General features: G+C 45.8%; 1 protein-coding gene across 2 annotated transcripts in view; it reads left to right on the top strand.

The window, feature by feature from the left end:
• Nucleotides 1-22,486, top strand: part of LOC126278193 (zinc finger protein PLAG1-like) — a 99,702-nt gene that overhangs the window by 19,981 nt on the left and 57,235 nt on the right. For both annotated transcript variants that reach the window (XM_049978107.1, XM_049978108.1), the window contains one exon: nt 4,778-5,049. In XM_049978107.1, the coding sequence (XP_049834064.1) occupies nt 4,778-5,049 (272 nt within the window). The remainder of the gene's footprint in view (nt 1-4,777; nt 5,050-22,486) is intronic.

The following is a 22,486-nucleotide window of genomic DNA, read 5'->3' as shown; positions in this document are numbered from 1 at the left end:
TATAACAGCACATCACGATCTTGATTTCAATGCTTTGGAAACTAACATGCTGTGTTTGGTGGAATTTGAATTTACGAAAATGTCCAGTGCCTTTTTTTTTTTTCGGCTTTCATTTTCAAAAGTGCCGAGAAGTTCTGCGCTGCTGTATAAAACGTTAACTGTTCATAGGATTGATAAGTTTCACAGTCCTGAGGGAAAGTATACTGTCACTTAACACAGAAAAAGTGTATATTCATTGGGGGAAAAGGGTGTATTTTTAATCTTGAATCCGTCCCCCCCCCCCCCCCCCCCCCCCCCCCGCCATGTATATACCCTGCAGGAGCACCAACATTTGTTTCCAACTCATCGCACACATTTGGACCTACCCTTCAGCACTGCCCAACTTGCCCGTTGTCTCAAGTGGTCCAGTCTTCCTGACACCTACTCGAGTGACCATTTCCCATGTCCTATGCGTTTGTTGACTCCTACCCCACATGCAAGCATAGCCAAATGGCAGATTACTCCTCCCTGGTGACCTTTGAAGAACGAGATATCCTCAGTTGTGATGACCAATTGGAATATTTTGCAAACATTATCATTCCCACTGCAGATCGTTCCATTCCTCACACTTCCTCTTTACCACCACCCCCCCTTCCCCCCCAGCCCCTTGGTGGACTGAGACTTGCAATCCTAGCTGTTGCAGGCTATCATCGTTCTTTTTTTCTACCATAGACAAGAATAAAGGAATGTAATTTCTTTTCCTCAGGCTACTCATAACCAGCTGAATAACTGTTGGTGCCTCCAGTCTATACTTTCATACAGTTACAAAATATGTCTTAAATAGACTAATGATGGAAAACCTGACGAAATGTTTCATCCCAAAGTAGTGACACCCTACATTGTAAAATTTGTAAGTTTTTTATTATCGTAGAAGTACAATATACCGGTGTATGAGGATTTTGAAAAGTTCTATGGTATTCAGCTTAGTGATGTCATCCATCCCTTGGACATCACCACCAGGAGGAATACTCGAGAACATTTCAAAAGTATGATACTTAAAAATATCATAAGTTGTCCACAATTTCTGTCTTTCAGTTGCCAATTCTTGAAAGGACTATTAAAAAATGTGTGGCCATACTATACTTTTGTCAATGTTATGTGGGTTTCTAGATGTGCTCTCATAAATTATTCATGCTACAAATCTAATTTACCTTGTACTTTCATTTTATCTCAGCTGAAAATATTATGTTATCAGTCAAGATTAAGGCAGTAGATTTTGGATCCTTTCCTGTAATGATTTTTAAAACTTCATTTGATATGATTATGAACTGAATTGTGAAGACAACTTCCCTGTTCTCAGATGTGGTAGAAACATTTGGATTTCTAAGATGCATATTAATATTTATTTTGCCAGGTAGCTTGTAACAAGGTGTGAGTGTAGAAGCAGCTGTGTGTGTTCCATGGCCTGAAGTCATTGCTCCAGTTTCCTCAGTCAACTGTTCCTGATGGTCTTTTACGTGGGCCTAAATACTGATGTTCCAGGAACTTGAACATTAATAAAGGCTCTCACAACTGTAGCCGTGAAACATTATCCTACCAAAAAAAGTGTGTCAGCACAGTGAACTCCTCTCATTAGTCTCAGCATGCTGATGACATGCCAGTAGAACACTCATGCCATATGTTATTTGGCATTTTGATCTTTATGTGTCTCGTAAAGAATTACATTTGAGGCGTGTATAGACACTGACCCACCACTCTGTTGTGAAGAGGATTGGTGAGCAGTCCATCCTTGTTTGATTCTGACAAAACTATCCATAAAGATTGCTATATTATGGGTACTAACTGTTGCACAGAGAGCTTTGACCAATATTCTCTGAAACAAGTTCAGAATGTGGTAAATGTTGTCAAGAGTAACCATTCTCCCCCTCCCCCTCTCCATCTCTCCCCCTCTCAAGTTATCACTCTTTTGCCCTACATCTATGAGCTGATGTTGGTAGGGACCCAATTGTCCTTTTGTAAGTGCTATCTCCACCCTTTCTCGATAACTCTGTAGTTGAAGATAGTTAATATTATTTTTATGTTTCCAGTATAAGTTAAAAATGCACGTGTTTTAAAGAAGTGTACAAGTTTGCTTTATGTTCCCATTTAATACACTACTTCATTTTTATTTTGTGATTGTAATGTCAAGAAGTGTATGCCAGTTTACTTTGTCAGTTTGTAATATGTTGTCATACATCAGTTCCATCGCATTTAAAATATATGTACTGATCTTTGTTGCTTTGTTGTAATTGTTGTTGTTATGTTCAGTGTCATAATAATGTGCTATCTGTCCTGTCCGTACCACTGTTGGAATTGAAATATTACTTGTGATTGAGATTGTTATGTATTATTTAAAACAGCCTCAAAAAATTATCTTAGAATTATTTATGCATGTGACCTCAGAATTCCAACTCTGAAGGTAAACATGCACATTTTATTGAAACATTGTTAACTTATAAATACGGTTATGCTGTGCATTGTAAAAAGATGATTAGAATTAGCTGTTCACTATATACAAATTCAGAACACTGTTGTTGACATGAAAATCCTTGTAAATGTTGATAAATATTGCAGAGTTCAGCTTTGTATCCTTTAAGTGATGTTCAAGAAGAGTCTCTGATACCTTTGGAGACATACTGTACATTCACTGTGTGACAGTTTAACAGTTGCTGCATCTCCTTTGCTTTGAAGGTTCCTTACCACATCCGGTAAAAACAGAACCCTTATAGGATCGCATTGTTGTCCATCCGTATGTCTGACTATTAAGATCCTCGAAATTTATCTCACATACTAAGGTCTACGGTTCCTTGATGATGTGAAAGATTTAGGCTTCTAAGTCAGTGCAGTCTGTTTACAGCCATTTATGCCATATTTTTGATGCCACAGACTCATTCTTCACAACCTGTACAATATTTCCCATTGACCCATAATCATAAAATTAAGACCCCTGTTCCTCGGGAGCAGGTAGATGTATCGACTTCAAATTTATGTCAAATACTAAAGTCAACAGTCCCTTGGTGATGTAAATAATTTAAGCAACTAAGTCAATGCAGTCAAAAAATATGGCCATATAGGGTACAAATTTGCTATTCGCCAACTCATTCATCAAAATCTATGGATGAACTATGTACAAGGGTGGTCTGAAAAGTTTTCAGCCTGATAGTGAATATGCCAAATTATGCTTTCAAAAAAGTTTTATGTTTCACCACAATGTCCTCTAATATCTGTACATTTCATCCAGCAGTGTTCCATTGCCATTATAACCTCTCTTTAGTGTTCCTCAGGAAGTACTGCAAAGTACCCATCTACAGCTGCAATGGCTACTTGATTGGACGGAAAGTGCTGACCTGCAAAGAATTTATCCAGTTTTGAGAATAGACATAACTCCAAGGAAGCCAATTCTGGGGATTAGGGTGGATGTTCCAAAACTTAATTTGCGAATCCCTCAATTTCCGCACTGCCAAGACCCTTTCGTGGGCAGGGGCATTGTCTTGATGGAAGAAGATTTTATTTCTTCTTTCAGCTGGGTCTGTTTTCACAAATGTTTGTGTCCAGTTTCGTTAGAAGTGGAAAGTAGTATTCTCCAATTATAGCTTTACTTTGTTTGAGATAGTCAATCAGTAAAATTCCGTTTGCATACCAAAGCACCAACATCATGATCTTACCCACCGATGGCACCATTCTTGCCTTCTTTGGAGCTGAAGAACAAGCTTCTATCCACTACATAGACTGTTGTGTGGATTCTGGTATCCAGGTGTGTAGTGGTGAAGATGTTTCAGCCACCATAACGAATTGATGCAGAAAGTCACTTTTGTTGTTCTTAAAATGCACCAAGCACTTTTTGGAAAGTGTTGCGCAAATGCGTTTGAAGTGAGCACACCTGGCACCCATCTTGCGTAAATCTTTCTCATCTTCAATTCCTTGTGAAAACAGACCTAGCTGAAAGAAAAAAAATCTTCCTTCAAGACAGTGCACCTGCCCACAAATGTATCCTGGCAATGCGGAAACTGAGAGATTTGCTGTATGAGGTGTTGGAACCTCCATCTTGTTCCCCACATTAGGCTCCCTCAGACTTCCATCTGCTTTCAAATCTGAAGAAGTGCAAGATGTGACCAACCCATTCCTTTGATATCCCTAGAGCTTTAGCAATTTGACGCACCTTTAGAAACCATTCTTCGAAAATCATATTGTACACTTTGTCAATGATTTCCGGTGTTCTTGCACTTTCTTGACGTGCTTCGTTAATTTAGAGAGGGAAGCTTCCCTCTGACAACCATGCCTCCATCCTTGCTACCTTCCCTGTTTTCCTTTCCCTGTTGCTTCATAACCTGGGTTGTGAGTAACTAAATCCATTTTCCCTTCTTCCCTTTCTTTCCCCTCTCTCCTCCCTGATGAAGGAACATTTATTCCGAAAGCTAGGAACTTAAATTTTCGGTTGTTTTTTGTGTTTCTATCGGCTGTACTGAGCTGAGGTAAGTACTGAAAAGCATTTCTGACAGAGATAATTGTTCAGATTTACTCATTCCCACCTCAGCAAGTAGCTGATAGCACAGTCATTCACTCATCTTCTTTTGATTTGCCAGAGAAGCACATGGATATTATCTGTCTATTACATTCTGTAGACCATGGATTTACAGCCTTTCAATTTGATCAGAAAATGTGATATGGGTACATGCTTGAATAGTACGTGAAGCTCATCTTCAGTATCATTTTGTTAACTTTCAAGTACTTCCCCTGTATTCATTCTTCTTGTTCTCAGGTATATCTGTTTTTACACGTGAAAATATAAAACGTCGCACAAGATTTGGACCCCTGCAGGCACCAAGAAAATCCAGAAATCCAATCCGAGACAGAAGAACACTACCTTTCAAATTGTTTCTTGCAGGCAGAGACCCTCAGTGGTTTGATACAGAATCCGGAAATGAAGGCCAATGTAACTGGATGATCTTTGTTGCTGTTGCAAGATCAGCTAAAGAACAAAATTTAGCAGCATTTCAATACCAATCTGGTATTTATTTTGTGACCACAAAGGTAACATATTGTCTTATATATTTATATATTGCTTTGTATCCTTTTCTTTAATTTTCATATTATGGAACTGATGTGTTACATAGTGAATGTTTTGTAATATGAGGCATGTTCAGAAATTAAGTGTATTACATTTTTATATTTTTTTACTTCTTTATACCCTCCTCAAAGGACGCTCCCACCAGCTCCTTTCTCCGCTTCAGAATTTCTTTCTGCATGTGCTCATCAGTTGAAATCTTAATTCCACTCGTGTCTCTTCGGGGGGGGGGGGGGGGGGAGTTGAAAACATCCCAGCCAAATTAGACCAATAGTTCCTTGGTGGCTAAGGAGTCTCATCAGCATTCCCCTCCTTTCATGTGAAGGCTCCTTTTGCATTTTGTTTAGGGTCTCAATATTGTTATGCAATGAATGGTCTCCCCCGAAGGCATAAATTCCACCAGAATGGTGCCTTTTCAGTCCCAAAGCGCTTGAGACCATGATTCTTTTGCCTAAAATTGTGGTTTTGAATTTTTCAGCAGATGACGAATTGGTGTGATACCATTGTGAAGACTGTCTTTTTGTCTCAGGCATGTACAAGCATCCCACGTTTCATCTAGTCACAGTAGAGCTGAGAAAATCCCACCTTCGATTTCAAGTCGTTCAAGAGACTCAAAGGCACTATTGACCCAATTTTTCTTGTGCTATTCTGTCAGCTCTTTCAGGACACATGTTGCACACAGTAACCCAACATTTCTGTCAGTGTGTTCTGGAGAGTTGTGAAAACATAACAGAGATTTCATTCAGTGTTGATCAGCGGTATTCACAAACAGTTTCCTCAATTTTTTGCACCATTCATCCATCAGAGTGGAAGGTCTTTTGTTCTTCTGTTCATCATTGGCATTCTTTCTGCCTCCACTAAAATCCCTACACCATTGAAACACACTCTCTCTCTTCATAACACCTTCACCATAAACCTTTCTGATTCGCAAATTAATGTTGGTAAGTGTTATTCTTTCATGATTAGGATTCAGATAAAAGCATGTGGCTTCACTTGGTGGGATTTCTTACTGACATATTTAACACAACTGGGCACTCCAGTGTGAGTTTACATACTACCATGTTCCTGCAATTCTAGGGATTCCCATCTACTGCACTTACAAACATGACTTGTATATTTTGTTTTATATACATCATAACAGAATGTTACGCCTGTAAGTAAACTGATGACTTAGATTAGGTGGTAATAAGTGGGTGAGAATTCATTAACAACAGTGTCAAATACATATCGTCATTGAAGAGACCATACCACATATCTGACTTTTCCAGTTTTGTTTAGTTTCCTCAGTTGGCATACTTGACATGACACACCTGCTGGCACTGCAGTAATGATGAATCATCAGTTCTGTACAAAGAAAATTAAACATCAATAATACCACATTCGTCATTCGAGGTAGTGAGGTTGAATACTGGAAGACTGTAAGGAAATGCAGGAAGACTTGCCAAGGCTGGCAGCTGTGAATTATTTTGTTTAAACATGGTACTGGAAGATGATGATTTTTTAGTGATTATTATTTTTACCAAAGTAGTATTACCATATAAATTGAATATAGTCTTCTTCCACCCCTAAACATGGGGTAAGTGCAACTTCTTTGTTGCCTCCTAGACTCCACTTTTGTCTACTGCTGTGGAAGCTTAACCTTAAGTTACCTGCCACATTCTGTATGGGTGAGAGTACTTCACTGCCCTGGCTTCATGCAGAGGTCTGTGTTCATCTTTGACTTCATTCACTTTTTTTTAAAAAAATAAACACATTCTCACCACAGTGTCTGATCATCCATAGATGGCACGTCTGTTGTGATGAGTAACCAGGCCCAGTACATTCAAGATATTACTAAGGCCACCACAGATAGGCACTACCTCAGACCTAGCCCACAAACAAATCTTCCAATAAATAACCACATGTGCCCATAATCCTCGAATCGCTTCATGAGATGCAAGGGAGCACGTCGCCTCACTAATCAATACCACCCTGGACTGTGTGTCTTTCTTCTGATTATTATTATTATTATTATTATTATTATTTATTCAGACTGTATTTGAATATTAGTTCAGATCATCCAACATCTGAGAATTTCATCATTAACCTTATCAGACTCTATAAGAACATAATAAATGCCAACACTTTAGAATATACTGTTTTTTTTTCTTTTTAGTATCAAAGAGCTTAAATTAAGCTTTATACTATATTTATTTTTTATTGAAAATTATGTTTTCATTGTTTTGTTTGCACATCTTCAAACTTCGGTGCAGAAAACAGAACAACTACTTACAGATTAAATTTTGAGCATTTTGCTCAAGTTCATAGTTACACAGCTCCAGATTACTGTCACTTCTTACAATACTAAAAGTGTTGCATTATACTCTCAGAATGCCCAGTTTCCAATTACTCATCTTTGCAAATCAGATGTTTTACACTTTGTTTCAAGATAACTTTCCAGTGCTCAATAATTTTTTGGACAGATGGCGTGTCATTGTTTTCAGCCGTGCACAGTATTCCCTCTGGGCACCTGCCACAAATCTTCAGGTGAAGATATTTGAACATTTCTCACAGGTGCCCACACATTATGTGCCCCATTTATTTAAATATATTTATTTTTCCCTTGTTGAATGACAATATGTTTTACTAAATACAGAAACATATACTGTTCTTAAAGTCATAATAACCATTTAATAATGACATTACTGATATTAATAATTATGAGACAGAATCTTTGGCCAGTGCTTAACATTCATGGTACAAAGTATGTAGTACTGCTAATAGATATGTGTAAAAGTAAAAGTGACATACTATCTTAGCTTTCAGAACTAATAGTTCCTTCCTCAAGGAGAAGAGAGGGATAGGTTGTGGGAGGTCAGAAATGGAGGGCAGGTCACTTGGACTGTATCATGAGAGGGCTCATCTAGAGCAATAGTAAGGACACTTGCTGCTGTAACGATTTTCTTGTTTACTTCTAAAATTATACAGATTGTCTATTAAGATTTGTGTGTTGAAGTTCTTGATAATTGCTCACAAACATAACAAAAACTGATTATGGTTCATAGAATCGTTCTCATATTTTTATATTTTTGTCATAATATTTTTCATTCACAATTGAGTAGCTCTCTCTCTCTCTCTCTCTCTCTCTCTCTCTCTCTCTCTCTCTCTCTCTCTCTCTCTCGTCTGTCTGTCTTAAAAAAAAAATAGATAGATATAGATACAGATAGTTGAAGAAACTTAATAAATGCTTCATGGCACCTTGTATTTGTCAAGTACAAATTCACCCGCCCTGAGGTTATATTTCAAACTTCATGTACACGGATTCACTTAATATGTCGCTACCTACTGAAAACTTCTTGGAAACATTGCATTATACCCTGACAAGACTGTCTCCCAATGCCAGTTTTGCATTGTTCTCAGAAATATTTTTGGGTGAATAGTGCTCTGTTTTCAGTCCTAGAAATCATTAGCCAAATGGGTATTACATTTTATAGGAAATTGCTACCACCAATTTCTGGCATCTCAAATAGTAATCCCTTCCATTTTTTCCTATGTGGCTGAATAATTCCGTGTCCCTGGATGTACATACTAGCACACACTGTGAAAAATCTGTATTTTCCTCTCTTTTTTAGTGTGGACATGACTGTATCATCTATTATATTAATAATGTATAGTTCAAGGGATGTAGTCTCTTTCCTATTGCTTTCTATTTCATCTTCTAATGCCAAAAGGCATTTATCCAGCTTCTTATTTAGGTCTGACTGCACTACCTCATCAAATTCAATAAATTCTCCCTCTATGTTATTAGAATTCCCTTTGGGAAATTCATTTTTTTTATTAAATAGAGCCTATATTAAGATTATGCTTGAATTTGCTACCCGACAAAACAAAGTTTGTTCATTTATTGATTTCTTCTTACTTTTTATTATTTCTTTTTAAAGTTCTTTTTTGAATCCTTCAAACACCCATGCTATTTCAGTTTCTATTTTTGCTTAATAGTGTTAAATACTTTTATCTACTAAACTGCTCTTGTAGACCAACACCCACAGTCTATTATCCGGAGCCTACCCTCCTAGATACAAGATACCAACCATTTCCTCCACCAACTCTCTACAGTTCCTGTTCTTTTACCACACGGTGCCCTGCTCGTTCCTGTTGATGCCACCTCCCTTTACACTATCATTCCTAATGCCCATGGCCTTAACACTATTGAACACTACCTTTCCCAATGCCCGATGAATTCAAAACCAAAAACCTCCTTCCTAATTGCCTTGACCAACCATATATCCTCACCTACAATTACTTCTCCTTTGAAGGCAATACCTACAAACAAATCCAAGGTACAGCTATGGGCACCCACATGGCACCGTTCTCTACCATCCTATTCACTGGCTGGCTAGAGGAATCTTTCCTAAAAACCCAGAATTTTAAACCCTTCACGTGGCTCAGATTCATTTATGACATCTGGATTGAGGTTGAAGACACCCTATCCCCATTCCTCCAGGACCTCAACAACTTCTCCTCCATTTGCTTCGCCTGCTCCTACTCAACCCAACAAGCCGCCTTCCTTGATGTTGACTCTAAACCTCAAATATTGCTACATCAATACCTCTGTCCATATCAAACTTACTAACCACCAGCAATACCTCGACTTCGACAGCTGCCACCTGTTCCATACCAAGAAGCCCCTTTCATACAGCATCTGCAGTGATGAGTGGTCTCTCTCAAAATATACTGAGGGTCTCACTGAAGCCTTCAAAGACCATAATTATCCTCCCAAACTTGTACAAAAACAAATCTTCTGTGCCTTATCTTTCCAGTCTCCCACCACCTCAAGTCCCACCGTCCGGCCACAGAGGAGCATTCCCCTCATAACTCACTACCACCCAGCACTGGAGCAACTGAATTACATTCTCCGCCATGGTTTTAGACTACGTCTTGTTGTGCCCTGAAATGTAAAATGTCCTGCCCACTATCCTCCCTCCCCCACTCCCCTCCCCCTCGCCTTCTCCCCTCCCCCTCTCCTCCTCCCCTCCACTTCGCCTTCTCCCCTCCCCCTCCCTTCCTCCCCTCCACTTCGCCTTCTCCCCTCCCCCTCCCTTCCTCCCCTCCCCCTCCCTTCCTCCCCTCCCCCTCCCTTCCTCCCCTCCCCTTCTCCCCTCCCCTTCTCCCCTCCCCTCTCCCCCTCCCATCCGCCCTCCCCTCCCACCCCCTCTCCTCCTCCCCTTCTCCCTTCCACCTCCCTTCTCTTCCCTCTCCCCTCCCCTCTCCCCTCCGCTCTCCCCTCCCCTCTCCACCCCCTCTACCCTCCCCCTCACTCCCCTCACCCTCTCCCCTCCCCTCCCGCTCCCCCTCACTCCCCTACCCCTCTCCCCTCCCCTCCCCCTCGCTCCCCTCCCCCTCTCCCCTCCCCTCCGCCATCTATACTCCCCCTCTACCCCCCTCCCCCTCTCCCCTCACCCTCTCCCCTCACCCTCTCCCCTCCGCTCTCCCGTCCCACCTCCCCCTCTCCCCTCCTTATCTCCCCTCCCCTCTCCACTCCCCTCCACCCTCCCTTCCCCCTCCTCTATCCCCCTATCCCCTCCCCCTCTCCACTCCCCCTCTCCTCTCCCCCTCCCCTCTCCCCTCCCACTCTCCCCTCCCCCTCCCCCCCTGTGGGTTCGGGGGTAAGAATAGGCCCACGGTATTCCTGCCTGTCGTAAGAGGCGACTAAAAGGAGTCTCAAACGTTTCGGCCTTATGTGATGGTCCCCTACCGGGTTTGACCTCCATCTTCTAAATTCTTCCGAAGAGCGAGCTGATTGGGGAAGGGCGCCTTACAAGGTGCAATGTGTCCATCGCTCATTACCATCTCTAGCTTGGTTGGTCGTCGTCGCATAGCTGTCCCGCCCACTCACCATCTCTAGGGCGTGGCTTTGTTCTTGGGTGCGGTTTTTGCAGTCTGCTCTGCTGTGTCGCTTTATGCGCCAATGACGATCATGGACTACATTTCACCTGAAATCCAGCACGGTAGCCAGTCCGTTGCGGTGGGGCCGCCATGTACCCTGTCGGTTGTAGCCCCCTGACAACACAGGGATCGCTCTACTGATGCCTGCGCCGTTAACTCCCCGTGTATGCCAAGGAGTAGATGCCTGTCTCCTTGGGGCATCGGGACTCCCGGCAATGGCCATCCCGCCAGGTGGTCGTTGCTGAGGCTGGGTGGCGCCCGTGGGGAGGGCCCTTGGTCGGAGTAAGTGGCATCAGGGCGGATGACCCGCAATGAAGCGTGGTACATCATCTCTTGCTGGCGGCCAGCCGCCAGCAGTCTCTAAGCGTTCTCGGCCTCAATACAACGCTCAGGCATATGATCCACAATCGTTCCCCTCCCTGGCCACACCATGGGAGGAACGAAAGGCTACGGTTGGCAGCGAACCTTATTCACCTCGCTATTTAGTCTGTACACGAGTCGATGGGGAATCGTTTATGGCGACCAAGCCTCAGTTTTTTGTCGAGCACTTGGAGGACAAGTTTGGGTAGGTGGAGGGCTTGTCCAAAATGCGCTCTGGGGCAGTATTGATCAAAACGGCATCCTCTGCACAGTCACAGCGGTTACTCGCTTGTGACAAGTTGGGGGATGTTTCTGTCACGATCACACCCCATAAGAGTCTCAACATGGTCCAGGGCATTATATTCCATAGGGACCTACTCTTGCAGTCAGACGACGAGCTACGCGCCAATTTAGAACGGCGGGGTGTTCACTTCGTCCGGCGCGTCCATCGGGGTCCGAGGGATAATCAGGTAGCCACCGGTGCCTTCATCTTGGCCTTCGAGGGTGACGTCCTACCCGAAAAGGTCAAGGTGATGGTCTACCGATGTGATGTGAAGCCCTATATCCCTCCCCCGATGAGGTGTTTCAAATGCTGGAAGTTCGGCCACATGTCATCTCGGTGTACTTCCAGCATGACATGCAGAGATTGTGGACGCCCTTCACATCCTAATACTGCATGTGCGCCGCCTCCCATCTGTGTGAACTGCGGCGAACACCATTCCCCTTGCTCGCCAGACTGCAAGGTTCTACTGAAAGAACGACGGATCATGGAATATAAGGCCCTGGACCGCATGACCTATACTGAAGCTAAGCGGAAATACGAGAGGCTACATCCTGTGGCTCTGACCAGCTCCTATGCCACCGCTGCCAAAACAGTAGTTTTGTCATCTGCTGCACCGATTCCACTGAACACTCTGAGCCGGAATACTACACCTGCCCCCTTGATGGTGGGGGGCACTTCCCCATCTCTTGCTCCTTCACCACCTACCTCAGGAGCAACGACCCCCCAACCATCGGGGACACAAGTCCCCAACTCTAAGCCGGAGAAGCGTCCGACTTCTTCGGCGACTCTCTCTCGCAAGGGATCCCTCGGGTCCCTCCCTTCCCAGGTTTCCACCTCTGGGAAGGGTGACGTCAGCCAATGGAAGAAAAGCAGGCCAGCGGCTGGTCGCAGGGCTTCCCGCTCCTCCTCCGTCCCGGAGACTGACTCGGTGGAGCCCTCCCAGCCAGTAAAGCCCAAGGAGCAGAGAGAGAAGACGAAGAAGAAGAAGGCCTCTAAGGCCAAGGAACGCGCGGTGGCATCCACCCCACCGCTCCATACAGGCTCTGCGTCTGGGGATGAGGTGGAGATCCTGGCGTCCGCTGAGGACCTGGATCTCGCCATACCCTCAGACGCCAAGGACGCCGATTGTACTGGTCCTCGATCGGTGACAGCAGGTGACCCAGTGACGTGATCTGCCTCCTCGGTCCCTTCACGCCTATTTCGCCCATGGACAAAGTGATTCTCCAGTGGAACTGCAGCGGTTTTTTCCACCACCTTGCTGAGCTCCGCCAACTCGTCAGCAGTCACCCTTTCTTCTGCATTGCCCTCCAGGAAACGTGGTTTCCGGCAATGCGGACCCCTGCCCTACGAGGGTATCGGGGTTATTATAAGAACCGGGCAGCTTATGAGAGGGTGTCTGGTGGAGTCTGCGTCTACGTCCTTAACTCTATCTACAGCGAGTGTGTGCCTCTTCATACACCCTTAGAGGCTGTCGCTGTAAGGATGTGGACGCCTCAGCCTATTACTGTCTGCAGTTTGTACCTTCCGCCGGATGGTGATGTCTCTCGTCATGTGTTGGCTGCATTGATAGGACAACTGCTGCCTCCCTTTGTGTTGCTGGGCGACTTTAACGCCCATAACCCCTTGTGGGGTAGCGCCGCGATTACTGGCCGGGGCAGAGATGTCGCGACTCTTCTGTCACAGCTTGACCTCTGCCTTTTAAACACGGGAGAGGCGACCCACTTTAGTGCGGTCCATGGCTCGTTTTTGGCCATTGACCTTTCTATTTGCAGCCCCGGACTTTCACCATCCATCCACTGGAGGGTCCATGACGACTTATGTGGTAGTGACCATTTCCCCATCTTTCTGTCACTGCCACAGCGTCACTCTTCTGAACGCCCCTCCAGATGGGCTCTGAATAAGGCTGATTGGGACTTATTTACATCTGTCGCAGTGATCGCACCTCCTTCCACTGATCCGATTGATGCGGTGGTTCAGTCGGTCACCACCAGCATCGTTTCTGCGGCGGCATCTGCGATTCCCTGTACATCCGGGTCACCTCGGCGGAGGACTGTGCCGTGGTGGTCGCCCGAGATCGCAGAGGCGATTCGAGATCGCCGGCGGGCTCTTCAGCGCCATAAGCGGCACCCGTCGTTGGAGACCCTCATTGCTTTTAAACAGTTCCGCGCCCGAGCCCGACGCCTTATTCTGCCCCATACGTCCTCCCACCACCACCTACTACAGTCCAGTTACTACCATCAGCTATCTGATCAAAGGCAGTGCCACCTGTGAAACTAGTCATGTGATCTGCAAGCTAAGCTGCAACCACTGTGCTGCATTCTATGTGGGCATGACAACCAACAAGCTGTCTGTCCGCATGGATGGCCACCGACAAACTGTGGCCAAGAAACAAGTGGACCACCATGTTGCTGAACGTGCTGCCATCCCTCATCTTAATTACTGGTTCACAGCCTGTGCCATATGGATCCTTCCAGCTTTTCTGAATTGCGCAGGTTGGAACTTTCCCTGCGAGTCATCCTATGTTCCTGTAACCCTCCTGGCCTCAACCTTCATGATTCACTGTCCTCACTCATCCAGCCTCTTTTCTATTCCCATTCCAGCATTACACAGCTGTCATTCCACCATCACACCAAGTTTTTTTACTTCTCTCCTTTTCCACTACTCCCCCCCCCCCCCCTACCTCTCCCACCCTCTGTCTAACCTGCAGCAATTCACTGTCCGCCTGCCTTCCTCACACACACACAGAGAGAGAGAGAGAGAGAGAGAGAGAGAGAGAGAGAGAGAGTGTGTGTGTGTGTGTGTGTGTGTGTGTGTGTGTGTCGGTCGTCAATTATTGACGAAGGCCTAAATGGCCAAAAGCTTTATTTGTGACAGTCTTTTTGTTGTGTCTATCTGCGACTTGGGATCTCCACTATATGATAAGTGGCAACTTACCTTTTCATTATATTCTTACATTCCAGTCTGGATTTTCCATTGTTTGTTTTTTGCCTGATGGCTTTTCTTCCATCCTAACCCAGTGCTGTTCCCCTTTGTTAGTATTTTGTTGTGCATCACTATATTTAATGTCTATCCTTCTTTCTCCTCTTCCTGTGTTTCTCTTCTCACCTTACAAACCACACTGCATGTTCTACTTTCGAGTCTCACTGTATGAACAATCTCGGCTGCGCACAGCAGGCAGCTACAAGACCATGCTGATTGTTGGTGCAGCATCTTATGTCCCATATTACTCTTGCTGATATAATCAATCCTATACTTGTAGATTGATCACTCTCCATGCACCAGTTCCCGTATTGTCAAGTGTTACTTCCCGCACCTTTCCATTGCTACATGATCTTGTATCTCATCCTACAAGCCCCTCCTCACCCCCCACTCTTTCTCTATTCTATCCCAGTTCAGTCCTCATCCTGTCACATCTGCCATCCTCCTTTACATTTATCCACCCTCAGACCTGCTACCCACAGTAATATATATAAAGCAGAGGTCCACTAATCCAAACCCCAGTAATCCAAATGTTTGGTTAATCCGAACATGAAAAATGTTAGTCTAAGTATGGAAAACTGTGCAGTAAACTGCTGTAAGTACACACCATTTTCATTTACACAGTACAGTAAACATGTATTAGAAAAACTGGCAAGAAAACATTAGGCTTAAACAATGCATAACAATGAAAGAAAAACTGTCAAACTTACTAAAATACAGCGGACATGTTACCCTGCTTTTTAGATGAAAAAAAATCTGTCTTTGTTTTTTGGCATAATGAAGACAGCCTGTTATATGGTGCATAGTTTTGCCATCATCTCATAAACATCAAATCAGCAGGTGTAGCAGTGGGCTGTTGCTCCAAATAACGTAACGCGAGGTCAAGGGCCCCTGCTGCATCACTGTGTGGCACCAGGTCTCCTTTGTCGCTTTCAGGCTCATTGTCACTTCCGTCACAGCAGTCCACTTCATCCTGGTCTTGAGTCACAGCAGCAACTAAATCAGCGTCGGTAAGGTTCTCCACACATTCCCCATCCGCTGCCATCCACTCATCTACGCCTCCTTCACCAGCTTCTTCACATCCAGGGATTGTCTGTGTAATTTGTAGTAGATTTTTATTGTCCTGGGACTGTTTCAAAGTCTGTCGGATTTCGAGTGTTTTTCCCGAAGACGTTGCACAGGACTGTTCAAGCTTCACTTAGTTCCTCTTCAAATCACTAATGGTTGCTTTACCAACGCCCAGTTCTGTTGCCAGTTTAGATACATTCTCACCATTGTCTGTCCGCTTGAAAGCATTCAGTTTTTCTTTGAGAGTTAACGTTGTATGTTTCCGTTTATTCATGACGAAAATACGTACACCACTACACCTGGACAAATACAATACAACTGTTACGCGTGCCAGCAATCGATAACTAACATAACAAAGCACTTTGCGAGCCAACTGGCAGTGCACTGACCGCAGACACTACATAGGTCTCAACAATTCACAACAACAGGGGCAGGGAATGAGAGTGAGCAATTGTTCACACACTTGTTCCCATTTGTTACCATAGTGTACCTACTTATCTGCTTTGTATACTTCATTCTAGAAACTCTTCACCATAATTTCAGCTAATCTGAAGAAATCGGTGATTCGAACAAGGTCCGGTCCCAATTAGTTCAGATTAACGGGACTCTACTGTATTTTTATTATTTATTCTTTACTCTGATCCTTGTGACATTGTGGTGGCCCGGTGTAATGTTAAGCATTTTCGTGGACTTACTTGTTGAAGAATGCTGGTTCTGCTTTCTTGCAGCGCCGATGTCTTCTGCTAGCGCCAGATGCTTCTCCAAAGATTTCACTGATAAGAAGGAGAAGTTTTCACTCTCTCGCTCTCTCTCTTTTTATTTAAAAAATACCCTACTTTTGGAATATCATTCAATGCATCAGAACATATTTATTTCCACTTCATACAGAAAAACAACTGAACTTCATGACGTAAGCTCACACCCCGAGCACCCAGAATCAGTTAATTACACATTTTTGAACACAATTAATACATAAGCTTTTATTGTGGCTGACTATCCACGTCCAGTCCACGTACTCTCAACAGCAGTTAAACGTATACTAAAACAGTCATTATCTCGAGTCACTCCATTTGTTTTTCAACAATACAAAGCTACATTACTCTTTGCAGCCGGCCACGGAGCTTCCAGGCCGAATGTGTTCATTCTTCGTAGGTCATGCTGAACACTTGCCAGAGGTGACAAACTATCTCCCTTCCAGTTTCGCCTGCACAAACAATAAATGGGTGCAGTATCCCATGCTCATCCTTATGCCCTGATTTAAAATAATGCGTGTTCGAAACGGCTGGAACACAAGTGTCTCCAGACTATCGCAAAATTCAGGGGGCACTACGTATCCCTCCCCTTAGCTCGAACACTCGTTTTGCAAAAAACATATATTTTAATAATTTTATTTCTTATCACGTATCTTGTTACTTTGTACTACATAAAACATTAGGTACAAAAACACTCTTCCATCTCCGGTACTTCATTAAGCTGTTGGTAATATCTTTAATAGACTTAGTAGTGCGATAAACTAATAGTATAACAAGTATTAGCCATTTCCAATAGATTTATCTACTCTTCCTTCCAGGATTGAGCCAAAATAAATCCCTCCCCTTAGCCAGTTTCAAAGTTCAGGCGTTATTCTGAGTTGAGCCTTTACTACTTCTTCTTTTTAGAGAAGCTGTTGCAATGTTAACCACCAGTTTTCTGGGTCTGGAAAAAATTAATTGTACTGGGGGTTTTCTCTTTTTTCTATCTCCTCGCGCAGGACTCATCTTTTCTATTTAAAAAAATTTAGAATTCAAGTTTACCAGGTGAAACTTTCCACTACCCTTTGGGTTCCAATCTACGTAAGGGTTGATAATATGAAAATATCTTCTTCCTCATCCTTGGGTAGGTACTCCCCTTCCATTTATACTAAACTATGGTACAGGTCAATCCCCTTTTTGGTGCTCCTGCCCGCACAGTATATGTCAGCCTCCTCTGGGTCTGCCTACCCTCCCCTCTTTCTCTCGTTTCCTCTGTATCGAATGCACCCTCCCTATCTTCTCTAACAATGATTCAGTGTCTTACCTGTTTCGTACACCTCTGCACACTATTTTATTTAAAATTTCCTGGTAAAATTTCTCTCTACCTCTCCTTTCTTCCTCCTGAGTCCTTCAGCCTACCTGCTTAAATTCTTCACTTGTTCATTGCTTACAGCTCACTTATATAGCCTTAATAGCTAAATATGTTTCGTCCACGGTTATAACTTTATTTCTTTTCTTCGGGCTACTCGGTCTGCACTATCCTATTATTCATCAGAAACTTATTTTACTCGATACCTCTGGCTTAATATCTATTTCTTTTTATCTCCATTCATATTACTTTGTGCTATGAACACACACAGGTGGATATACACTTCATCCTCCCTTGCTCCTTTAGTTTAAGCTTACTATACCATTTTACTTGAGATGTGCAAGTGTCATTTCTTAGCACATGTGCTCGATCCCTTCCTGAGCACTACCTCCTCCCTTATCTGTGACGGTTGTTACGTCTCCCTGTGTATTACCTGTCTGCGTCTTTGTATTTAATTGTTTAAGTGTGGAAGTGTGATCGTGCGTCCTGTTTCTTCGGCCCACTAACGTTATAAGTTGAAGATTTTTAGAAATCACGGAAAAGAGGACTTCAGCAATAGAACTATATGAATGTGGACAGAGGAAAAGATAGATTGATACTCTCAAGAGAAGTGAGAACTGAAATAAAAGAATTGGTTGCTTAGATCGAAGAAAGAAAGAAGACAGCCCCTAAGACAGGAAACCCTACCCACCCACCCCCCTCCCCGCCCCCCACCCCTCCCCCCCTTCTTCCCAGAATCCCCCCCCCTCTGTGGGTTTGGGGGTAAGAATAGGCCCACGGTATTCCTGCCTGTCGTAAGAGGTGACTAAAAGGAGTCTCAAACGTTTTGGCCTTGTGAGATGGTCCCCTAACGGGTTTGACCTCCATCCTTCTAAATTTTCCGAAGAGCGAGCCGATTGGTGAAGGGCGCCTTACAAGGAGCGATGTGTCCATCATGCATTACCGTCTCAAGCCAGGTTTGTCGTCATCGCTTAGCAGTCCCGCTCACCTACCATCTCTTGGGCGTGGATTTGTTCTTGGGTGCGGTTTATTGCAGTCTGCTATGCTGTGTCGCTTTATGCGCCAATGATGATATTGGACTACATCACCTGAAATCCAGCACGGTAGCCAGTCCGTTGTGGTGGGGCCGCCATGTACCCTGTTGGTGGTAGCCCCCTGACTACACAGGGATCGCTCTGCTGATGCCAGCGCCGTTAACTCCCCATGTATGCCAAGGAGTAGATGCCTATCTCCTTGGGGCATTGGGACTCCCGGCAATGGCCATCCTGCCAGGTGGTCGTTGCTGAGGCTGGGTGGCGCCCGTGGGGAGGGCCCTTGGTCGGAGTAAGTGGCATCAGGGCGGATGACCCGCAATGAAGCGTGGTACATCATCTCTTGCTGGCGGCCAGCCGCCAGCAGTCTCTAAGCGTTCCAGGGCTCAATACAATGCAACTACATATGACCCCAAATCGTTCCCCTCCCTGGCTACACCATGGGAGGAACGAAAGACTAAGGATGCCAGCGAACCATACTCGCCCCGCTACCTGGTGTGTACGAGAGCTGATGGTGAATCCTTTACATCCATGAAGCCTCAGTTCTTCGTCGAGCACTTAGAGGACAAGTTCGGGGAGGTGGAGGGCTTGTCCAAAATGCGCTCGGGCTCGGTTTTGATCAAATCGGCATCCTCCGCCCAGTCCCGCCGGTTACTCGATTGTAACAAGCTGGGGATGTTCCGGTTACAATCACGCCCCATAAGAGTCTTAATATGGTCCAGGGCATAATATTCCATCGGGACCTTCTATTGCAGTCCGATGACAAGCTTCGCGCCAATTTAGAGCGGCGAGGTGTTCACTTCGTCCGGCGCGTACATCGTGGTCCAAGGGATAAGCAGGTTGCCACTGGTGCCTTCATCTTGGCCTTCGAGGGTGATACTTTACCTAAGAAGGTCAAGGTGATGGTCTATCATTGTGACATCAAGCCCTATATCCCTCCCCCGATGCGGTGCTTCAAGTGCTGGAAGTTCGGGCATATGTCTTCCCGCTGTACTTCCAGCCTCACATGTCGAGATTGTGGATGCCCATCACATCCCAATACTCCATGTGCTCCGCCTCCCATCTGTGTAAACTGCGGAGAGCACCACTCGCCTTGCTCGCCGAACTGCATGATCTTCCAGAAAGAGCGCAAAATCATGGAGTATAAGACCCTGGACCGCCTGACATACACTGAGGCCAGGCAGAAGTTCGAACGCCTCCATCCCGTTCGAATGACTGCCTCTTACGCCGCGGCTACTACTGTTTTGGCCCCATTAGCTCTCCCTCAGACTGCCACCTCTCAGAGCCGGAATGCTACACCTGCCCCCTTGATGGTGGGGGGCACTTCACTCCCTGCTGCTCCTGCACTACCTGCCTCAGGAGCAGCAACCCCCCAACCATCGGGGACATCAGTCCCCACTTCTAAACTGGGGAAGCCTCAAACTTCCCCGGCTCGAATAGCACGGAAAGGGTCCCTTCCTTCCCAGGTTTCCGCCTCTGGGAAGGGTGATGTCAGCCAATGGAAGAAAAGCAGACCAGCAGCTGATCGCAGGGCTTCCCGCTCCTCCTCCATCCCGGAGACTGACTCGCTGGAGCCCTCCCAGCCAATGAAACCCAAGGACCAGAGAGACAAGACGAAGAAGAAGACCTCTAAGGCCAAGGACCACGCGGTGGCATCCACCCCACTGCTCCCTACAGGCTCTGCGTCCGAGGATAAGGTGGAGATCCGGGCGTCCGCTGAGGACCTGGATCTCGCCGGACCCTCAGACACCATGGAAGCAGATTGTACTGGTCCTCCATCGGTGGCAGCAGGTGACCCAGTGGCGTGATCTGCCTCCTCGGCCCCTTCACGCCTTTTTCGGACATGGACAAAGCGATACTCCAGTGGAACTGCAGCGCTTTTTTCCACCACCTTACTGAGCTTCGCCAACTCATCAGCAGTCACCCTTTCCTCTGCATTGTCCTACAGGAAACTTGGTTTCCGGCAATGCGGACCCCTGCCCTACGTGGGTATCGGAGTTATTACAAGAACCGGGCAGCTTATGAGAGGGTATCTGGTGGAGTCTGCGTCTACATCCTTAACTCTGTCTACAGCGAATGTGTACCTCTTCACACACCTTTAGAGACTGTCGCTGTAAGGATGTGGACGCCTCAGCCTATTACTGTCTGCAGTTTGTATCTTCCGCCAGATGGTGATGTCTCGCGTCATGTGTTGGCTGCATTGATAGCACAACTGCCTCCTCCTTTTGTGTTACTGGGCGACTTTAACGCCCATAACCCCCTGTGGGGTAGCGCCGCGATTACTGGCCGGGGTAGAGATGTCGAGACTCTTCTCTCGCAGCTTGACCTCTGCCTCTTAAACACGGGAGAGCCGACACATTTCAGCGTAGTCCATGGCACATTTTCAGCCATCGACCTTTCTATCTGCAGCCCCGGACTTTCACCATCCATCCACTGGAGTGTCCATGACGACTTATGTGGTAGTGACCATTTTCCCAATTTTCTATCACTACAACAGCGTCACTCTTCTGAACGCCCCTCCAGATGGGCTCTGAATAAGGCTGATTGGGGCTTGTTCTCCTCTCTCGCCACTATCGCACCTCCTTCCCCTGACACCATTGATGCGGTGGTTCAGTCGGTCACCACCGGCATCGTTTCTGCGGCGGCATCTGCGATTCCCTGTTCATCCGGGTCCCCTCGGCGGAGGACTGTGCCTTGGTGGGCGCCCGAGATCGCAGAGGCGATTAGAGATCACCGGCAGGCTCTTCAACGCCATAAGCGGCACCCGTCCTTGGAGAACCTCATCGTTTTTAAACAGCTCCGTGCCCGTGCCCGACGCCTTATTCGCCAACGGAAGCAGGAGTGCTGGGAACGGTATGTTTCCACCATTGGCGTCCGTACCTCTGCATCGCAGGTTTGGGCTAAGATTAGGCGACTCCATGGCTATCGGCCGCCTATCTCTGTCCCTGGGCTTTCGCTGAATGGAGTGGTGTGTACTGACTCCGACACGATTGCGGACCGGTTAGCAGCGCATTTTGCTCAGTGTTCCGCATCTACGAATTACCCACTGGCCTTCCGCTCCCGGAAAGAGCGGTTGGAAAGTTGGAGGCTTTCCTTTCACACGCGCCACGCGGAGTCGTACAATGCTCCTTTCAGCGACTGGGAATTCCAGAGTGCACTATCTGCTTGCCCTGATACGGCTCCTGGGCCAGACCGCATCCACAGCCAGATGCTGAAACACCTCTCTGTGAATTGCCAGCGACGCCTCCTAGATGTTTTCAACCGCATCTGGGTTGAGGGTGTGTTCCCGTCTCAATGGCGAGAAAGCATCGTCCTCCCCATGTTGAAACCTGGCAAGAACCCGCTGGAGGTGGACAGCTACCGCCCCATGAGCCTCACCAACGTTCTTTGCAAGTTGCTAGAACGTATGGTGAGCCGGAGGTTGAGTTGGCTCCTCGAGTCTTGAGGCCTTCTGGCTCCGTCTCAGGGTGGGTTCCGTAAAGGCCGCTCTGCCGTCGATAATCTGGTCTCCCTAGAGTCTGCCGTCCATACAGCCTTTGCACGCTGCCAACATCTGGTTGCCGTCTTCTTCGACATGCGGAAGGCGTACGATACGACTTGGCGATATCACATCCTGGCCACACTTCATGGGTGGGGTCTTAGGGGCCCGCTCCCGAT

This window comes from Schistocerca gregaria, chromosome 6 (genome assembly GCF_023897955.1).
Source record: "Schistocerca gregaria isolate iqSchGreg1 chromosome 6, iqSchGreg1.2, whole genome shotgun sequence".
Classification (NCBI taxonomy): Eukaryota; Metazoa; Arthropoda; class Insecta; order Orthoptera; family Acrididae; genus Schistocerca; species Schistocerca gregaria.
This window is presented reverse-complemented; position numbering and strand designations above follow the sequence as displayed.